The 8,444-nt window shown below is 38.2% G+C and overlaps 1 protein-coding gene across 1 annotated transcript; it reads right to left on the minus strand.

Moving 5' to 3' along the window:
• Nucleotides 1–445: 445 nt before the first annotated feature.
• Nucleotides 446–4,485, minus strand: LOC132952015 (uncharacterized). The gene is made up of 4 exons (XM_061024125.1): nucleotides 3,860–4,485; nucleotides 3,027–3,247; nucleotides 2,557–2,735; nucleotides 446–1,375 (listed from the first exon to the last, which is right to left on the minus strand). Exons 1-3 carry the CDS (start codon nucleotides 4,329–4,331, stop codon nucleotides 2,565–2,567), a joined length of 864 nt encoding a protein of 287 aa, XP_060880108.1. The 5' UTR covers nucleotides 4,332–4,485; the 3' UTR covers nucleotides 446–1,375; nucleotides 2,557–2,564.
• Nucleotides 4,486–8,444: the final 3,959 nt, after the last annotated feature.

The raw sequence follows: 8,444 nt of genomic DNA on the forward strand, positions 1-8,444 counted from the left end.
TATATATTTGTATATAATATTATGTTGTATGTATATGTAATGCTTATTTGTTTGTGTATTAAAAGAAGGAATATTATTATATTCAACGGCAAGAGAATCGAGCGAGTGTAGTGCTGGTACACCCACCGGTTCGGCGGGACGATGAGGTTTTTCCAATGAACACTGCGATATTACTGTCCGAGTGAAAGTTTTTCTGGTTTATTTTTTTATTTATGAACAAAAGGTAGATAATATGCTGTAGTACCATTATTGTACACACAGGCAGGCGTGCGTGTAGGCAATTTTGGTGCTGATGTACAAACGGACGAATACAACTTCTGACACATCACAGTTAAGTAGTGCAAAGTGTGTAATGATTGTTGCCAAGGCACTGTCTGGTTACAGCATATAGACTTGGACAACAGAAGCGGTGATAAGATAAAATAATATACTAAACACTCAAATATAACTTTCGTATTGACATTTTCTTTGGCAATAACTAAATGCGTTTATTTATTAAATAAAAAATACAAATCTTTTACAAAACGGGTAAAAATAAATAAATATAATTATCTTACGTCCGATACGACTAAGTATAGTATGAGCGGATAAGCTAATCGAGTCGGTTATATACGTTGTCAGCTAGTTTGCGTGTTGTCGAATGGTCGTTATTTTGATGGTCGTCATGACAGTGCATCACGACGACGGTCAAAGTCAGTGAAGTCAACGAGTGGGGCTATAAAGTCAGTCATGTCCTACACGTAATATTATAATTATTGTTGATATATTATTATTATTATGTCTTTGGCACATATCTATTTGTCATTATAATATTATTATGCTATATAATATATGCGTTATGGTTATTTTTGAAAATAAATTATGGTAAAAATATTACATAGGTACGTTCAGTCAACGTGTCAGTCGTGTGGATGACACCATATCCGTTTCGGGTTTGTCGGGTTAATGTCAACCTACCAAGTGAAGAGTCATAATATAATGTAATATTATGTTATTATAAAAATTAAAAATAAATAATTAACGAGTCGGGTATATATGACGAGAGGATGATGATATTATATAAATGTCGCGTCGGTAATAGGTATGTCAGTCACGTGGTCCCTATCGTAGTAGTTGTCGTAAATATACGCGAGTAGCCGAATCATCGACTTGTTTGAATAAAAAATGTCGGCAGTCGATGGCTCGTCGTCCCGGTGTCGTATGAGTAACGTGTCGCGCCGCGTCGGAATCGATGATAATTTGAAATAAATAATTTGTGAGTTTTTTTTTTTGTATTTTTTGCTGATGTTGTTTTCACCATTGTTGTTGAACTGCGGCGGGCAAGACCTTGCACAAATATTATATATATACAAATAGTCAGGCTTGCCTTTCACGTCTGAAAACAGAAAAACAAAAAAATGTTCGCATTAGTATAAAGGCGTCGCCATCGTCGGATCCCGAAAAATCATAAGATTAACGAGGTGGTGGTGTACTGGGAATACGAAATATGAAAAAATCAAAACGAGTTCTCGGCGTGCAATGTTGATCAGCCCCGAGAAGACGGTGATTTTATCATCATAGTTAATAATATTATCACCGTATCGTCGTTATAATACTATCGTCGTCGTCAAAACCAGTTCGACATACATGCACACGCACAATAGATATATATATATAATATAATAATAATGTATAAAAACTACATTGGACACCGCCCCGAACTACATATTATTATCGCGTCGTCGAGGTGAGAATCCACTCGAGTTTCTCGGCCTCCGGAAATCCAAATAAACGCCGAAGACCCGAAAACCTGTTTGGTAGTACAGCTTTCACTCGCCCGGAAAAACGATCATCTATCGATTCGAAATCTCTCAAACGGGTCTGCGGCGCGTGTGCCACGTGTGATGCCGGGCGCACAAAATAAGGAATATAATACAAATAAACGAATGACGGCACACCCGGTCCCCCTTGAACTTGCCCGACTTTCACCTTGTCCGTTGACCGTTTCTCCCGAGGGGGTCCCCCGCGTGGTTCAAAAGCGATTCGATTACACACACGCCTACAATGCATTAAACATTATCCAAAACGTGTATATTATTATTATTATTATTATTTATACTACGCGTGTTATGTTTTAACCGTCTTCGTCGTCGTCGTCGTCGTCGCGTATTATATATATGTATGTATGTGTATATATCCCGAGGCCGGCGATGAAACATTATTATTTATTGTATATATTTTTATAAGGCGATCTAACCACCGGGTGAATGTACAGCGACCGGCGGCGGCGAGTTCGATTAAAAACCGACTCCGAGTCCGCCGCCTCCGCGGCCGTCATTAACCTAGAAAGCGAGTGCGACGCATTCAGATGTCCGTCCGGGTTTACGGTCGGACGACCGCGGATTTATATAAAATAATATTATAACAGCACTGTATTTGTGTGATGTCATCCTTGACCGCCGTAGGTGCATCGGGTACAGTTTATTATAATATAATATGGGCACGTGCGTGTATGTGTGTTTTATACAACGGTGGTAATAGTAACCATTATTATTATATGATATTTTACCGACTTACCGTAGTCTCTATCTGGCAACTGGCTTTTGTCCACCGTAGGCCAAGGTCTGGCCAACGTTGTTGGAGTATGATCCATGGGCGTCGTGTCCTCCTCCGTAGCTGTCCCATCCGGAGCTGGATGCGCTGTAACCGCTTGGGGCGCTGCTACCGTAGCTACCGTGTCCGGCGTGTGTTTCGATCTGCGATCACCAGAACAACAAATATTCGTAATTAATAATATTATCAAATAGCGCGGATCGGGATTGTGGGGGGGGGGAATAATTGTCGCCCACGAGACGATAATGATATGCCCCGGGAATAGGATTTTGTGTACAGAGTTCTCGATCTCTTGAGTTCCGCCAAAGTTAAAATTATACCTCGAGAGTTTTGAACGTATTGTTGTCGTATTAATATCGTGCGACACATGAATATTTTGAATTTTCAGTGTTTTAGCCTCCATTATGAGTAATAAATAAATAACGTGAACTTACCACTTCATGGTGAGGTGTTTGGTGTTGAGCGGCCAACAATTTTTTGATACCAATGAATCCGGAAACGAGCAGAGAGATGACAGAGGCTAACAGAGCCTTCTTGGCGATCAAAGCGATGACGACGTAGGCGATAACGACAAAGGCGGATAATTTGACTTTCAAAGCGATCAAGAGTGGGATAAGATGCTTCAAGAACTTCTTCTTCTTGAGGATACCACGACCTGTTTTGAAAATGTTTCGTTTTAGTACATAGTAATCGAACATGTGCGAGATAATTAGATTACATTTCGATTTTTTTCATTTGTACCATAGTAGCTAGTAATTGCAGCGCAAATTGCCAATAAATGTGACAATATTATACCATCGGTAATTAGTCGGAACTGATGAACAAAAAGTAAATGACTATTTGAACGCCGCAAGAAGTGTGTTTTTTTTAAATAATAATTTTATGATTTTCGTTAAGAAAAAAAATTATAACGTCATTAAAATGACAGAAAACTTTTCAAAATAGATTTTGGTTATTAATAGAAACGATTAAGTTTTGATTGGCGGTTAAAAGAAAATTAAATACCGAGTATAAACCGAAGTAATAAAACAATGAGCCTAGGCTGTCCTCTACTAGTCTAATGTATAAAAATATTATATAAATTGCTAGTCTACTGTAGATAAATTGTTATGTAGAAAATATATTACACGCGGAGACTATGTCAGTGTCCAAGTGTTACTAATAATTTAAGTTAATTAGGAATCCAAGACGTTTAGCTATACTTTATCGTAACGAAAACAAACTATCGTATCTAACTAAAATAATTGTATTGAATTGTGTCTTTTACCTTCTTCGATGTAGTTGGAGATTTTGGATTTGAATTGAGTCGGGATTTGGTCGACGACGCTGCGGGCGGTTTCGGATACTTCAGTGACGATTGGCGACAAGTTCCAGTGGAGGGTCCTCTCTTGGAAGAAGCGCATTACCTTGTGCATGGTGAAGTCCTCGAGTGCGGTCTCGCGGTCGTTGGAGTCTTTGGCGTTCTCGACGTTGTTGACATCTTCGGCGTTCTCGGCGAGGGACCTACCCTTCTTCTCGGTCTTGACGAGGGACAAACCTCCTAACAGATCAACCTTGTCCTGGTCGAAGAAAGACCGGGCGGCCCGGTAGAACTGCATCTGTGCGCACGCAAACGAGTCCTGGTTTCCGGCACATCCATCGTCCTGTGTCCTGACCGCCGCTGCGGGGATCGGGTCGGCCGAGGCCAAGCACACGCACGCCGACAACACTACTAATCCGAACTTAAACGCGACACTCATTGTGATGATGGTTGGTTTTTCGATTTTTCGATCACGAAGAATTGCTCTGCTGAACGTAGTTAGCTGCAGGTGGATGATGGCTGCTGGTGCTGATCGCTGTTACACTGTTGTTGTTGTTGTTCCTTTGAACTGTACGACTGTAATGATACAACTGTTGGGGCGGCCGGCGTATTTATTGTGGAGGCTGCCCGCCGGTTTTCGCTTTTTACCGAACCCGCTGCACACGACGGCGCGGCGCGCATAGTAACTATTGCCCCCCCCTCCCCCACCCGCCCGCCCGCCCTCCGCGGACCGGACACTGCAACATCCGTCCGGGCAGCCCACTCTGCAGCCGCACTCCCGGCCCGCGCCCGCCCATTTTACCCGACTTTCTTGTCCGTAGTCGGCGGCGGCGCCTTTCTTCGGCCGTGAACGTAGCGCGCGTACTTGCGCCGCGGACACTGTCGTTATCGTTAACCGTCCACGAAATCGTTAACCATAATATGATAATCCGGTCGCGACCACTTCGACAAAATTAATATTATACGACGGTGCCGGCGGTGACCAAGCCGAGGACGATACGACTCGATGGACGGTTCCAGAATACGTTTTTACCATACTCGCGAGACTCAGCTCAGTGCCAGTAATATGCTGCACGCGTGTATTGTAGTCGCACAGCAGCAGCAGTCGATTTGATGTAAAAATATAATGTTATGAAATATTTTATATCTTTCACGTCGTTTTTAATTTTTTACAAGTGCCGTCTGAGAAGAACGAAAAATCCCACGTGCCGATTCGCCACCGTCGCGTATATCATTTCGCCAAAAAAAAAAACAAAACATATTATATTTTAATTCGTCACATATTATCATCATTACGTGGTTGTTGTCGCTGTATTATTATTCTCATTGTTTCAGTTTTCTTCTTTAATTGTCGGTTACCGTAAATCAAATATATAATTAACGTATACTGCGCCCGCTCGTTTTCAGAACAAAGTATTATTCGTTTCCGTAAAAACCGCAGTTTTCGACACTTGAGCAAATCGTACTCCGATTTCAGTCATAATAATATACATGTGTGTATTTAACTGCAGACATATCGCGTGTTGGTGTAGTCTTCATTACAACTATACTATTTGATTTCTTTATAGTGGATTTGATCTCTATTCAGTGTTAAAGAATAATAATATATTTTAAACATAAATAACACGTAAATGTACGTATTGCAAACGATTTTTTTTTATTCTGTGAGTACACTGTGCGTATTACGCGAGTATATTTTTCCTTAAACATGTCAGATAGCAATGAATTAGGCGCTCGATAAAGTTGTGTACATATTGTATGGTCAGTCTGGATGATATTTAAACCGCAAGTTCGAAAAGTTTCTTGAGTTGTTGATATAGCTTATTATATATTATAATTATAACACTATAAATTATTATATATTCGATATAATTCCATAAAGTTTATTCAGTGATGTGAAATGTTCAAACAAGTCTTGGGAATTAGTTGGGATATCTTATAATAACACGTGCGAGCTTAATAAAAAAATAGTCACGAGACTATAAGACGTGTACGAAATGGAAAACCACTAGGTATATGATAATATTATGATAGTAAACATAAGTCACACGTTAAACGAACGAATCGGTGCGCGCAATAACTGACAATATATAAATAAAATAGGCAATGATGGATATGACTTTTTTTGCCTCGAATCATATTTAATATTTTTACACCATACCCATGTTAAACAATTTTCTATTGATCTCCAAACAGTGAATTCATAGCTGGTTCCTATAGTGGTTCAATAACTTTTAAAAATTATTTACCTTCTTCAACCATAAAAGAACACCCAACCATAAATATTTTTGTAAATCGCGTGATTCAAATAATAATATACCTCCTACGAGTCTGCCTCCACTTACCTGTGTACAATAATGGATTATTGATTTACCATAGTAGTCACACGGCGACGACGACGACGACGACGGTAAAACATATATCGACAATATAATGATGAAATGAAATACGCAGTCATGCGACGACGATAGTAGCCGGGAGATAAGTCATCGGAACTTTTGAAATAATAATATTCTTCTTTGCTTCATGATTGTGAGACTGTATTCATTTATTGTTTGCGTACCTACGTCGCTAACGTCCGGACGACACACCGCAGAAGAGTATATTGGATCGCCAATATCATAATATATTATATTATTATATATACAGGTCCATCAGCATTGTCTCCGGGCAATATAATATTATTATATTATATTATTATTATTACAATAAATTACTACCTATATACACGACGCACGCTTATTGTTGCTCACGTTCGCTCACAATAGTCATGGTTTTCAATCGGTCCGCGTTTACCGATTATTACACTGCAGAAGTATATATAAGTATATATAAGGTACGCTGTATGGCACGCTCGTATCGTCGTTTTCACTTGATTGTTTTAGCTCGGAGGCAAGCGCCATCGCCCGAGGTGGGTCTATTATTATTAATATTATTATTCTATTATTACTGTTATCATCGTCGTCATCATTATCGTTATTGTTATTAAATACAATATTACGCCGCTCGCATCTCTGCAGCCTCGTGCAATACGCCTGTCCAACAGTCGGCGCGCGTCACGACGATCCCCCCAGCGAGTCATCGAAATCGGTAGACGCGAAATCCGAACCCAAATGACGACTGCAGGGCACTGACAATTCGTTCGTTTCTTTTCGATACTCTTCGACGTGCCCGATAATAATAACATACACGCGAATATCAATGGACTTTCGATCAAACGGTTTGTTATTATGTTACACAGGTACCTATAATAATAATATAATAATCACATAATTCACGTCACATATGTGCAGTGATGATTTCGGCGGCGTGCCGGAAGTTTCACTTTTTATTTATTTTTATTATTTTCCTCCATATCGGACAAATTCGGTCCGTCACTCTCACATTTTTAACGAACCATTTTATTCGGAATTAAAACAGAATTCGAAAAATACTGCAGTTTGGGTTAGAACGGACGGAATCGTCTCACGCGTGATCACTGTCAGATCCGGTCGTTAAAGTCTCTAAACGTGTCAGCTGCGGCGTATACAATAGTAATACTACTATTATTATTATTATTATTATTATTAGTATCAAATAAACAAAACGTCTAACTTGTCTAACAATCATATTATTTAAGTTCTGTTAGATTCTGTTGATATTTATTCGTTGTAAATATAATATAATAATAATAATAATAATAATATATTGTACCTATAATATTATATTTATTTATTTTACGGGTATGACCCTTTGTGATATTCATGTAGGTATTATGATCGGTGATCACTGTTGCAACAATACCTACATTCGATGTAGGTACATTAGTTGTTAAACAATGTTTTATAAATGTATTTGGCATTAAACAATAATATAAAGTCGGTAATTAATTAATTTTTATATTTCTGTGTGCACCAAAATTTAAACACCATCCTAAGTGTTTCGTTTTTATGATTGTAAATTTTATTTTTACGAATATGCTTACATAAAGATGCGATCGTATTAATGTATATTGTACAATTTACGTTTGAATGAAATAAAAACATATAATTTAAAATCCGGTATTAAAATTCAATGTTTAAATATGTGTTATAACTTTCGCCGATAGGTCAAGAGGCCGTTTTACACACATTATATTTATGCCATAAAAAAAAAAAATCTTGAACAGGTACATATTCCGGTTTTATTTTTATTTTTATTAATGAGTCTGCTTTCGGATTAGCGTGTTAACTTCGTTTTAGAAGTATAATGTAACAGGTGAATTCGGGTATAAATGTATAATTATACATTTTTATTGTTCGTCGAATTGATACTGCGATTATTATGTTGATTAATGATTACCATGTAAATTTGCATTTTATAAAACACTATACCGTCTACCATTTTTTTTTTCATTTTATGATGCACTTTGACGGCATTAAAGCATATTATACCTATACATTTGTACAGTATAATATTATATTGGATGTAACGTTTCAATAAGTATCGTCACAACCCACCAAACAACTGTTTGACAACGATAGTAAGTCATTACCGATATATTTAATATATTAAGTTGCAAGTGCGGTATTAT

Source organism: Metopolophium dirhodum, chromosome 9 (assembly GCF_019925205.1).
Source record: "Metopolophium dirhodum isolate CAU chromosome 9, ASM1992520v1, whole genome shotgun sequence".
NCBI lineage: Eukaryota > Metazoa > Arthropoda > Insecta > Hemiptera > Aphididae > Metopolophium > Metopolophium dirhodum.

Bases quoted from the DNA above. Each gene is read 5' to 3' on its own strand.
- LOC132952015 (XM_061024125.1), bottom strand. From the start codon at position 4,331: ATGAGTGTCGCGTTTAAGTTCGGATTAGTAGTGTTGTCGGCGTGCGTG. The intron at 3,248-3,859 runs GTAAAAGACACA...TTTTCAAAACAG, and splicing joins CTCCAACTACATCGAAGAAG to GTCGTGGTATCCTCAAGAAG. The intron at 2,736-3,026 runs GTAAGTTCACGT...TGGTGATCGCAG, and splicing joins AAACACCTCACCATGAAGTG to ATCGAAACACACGCCGGACA.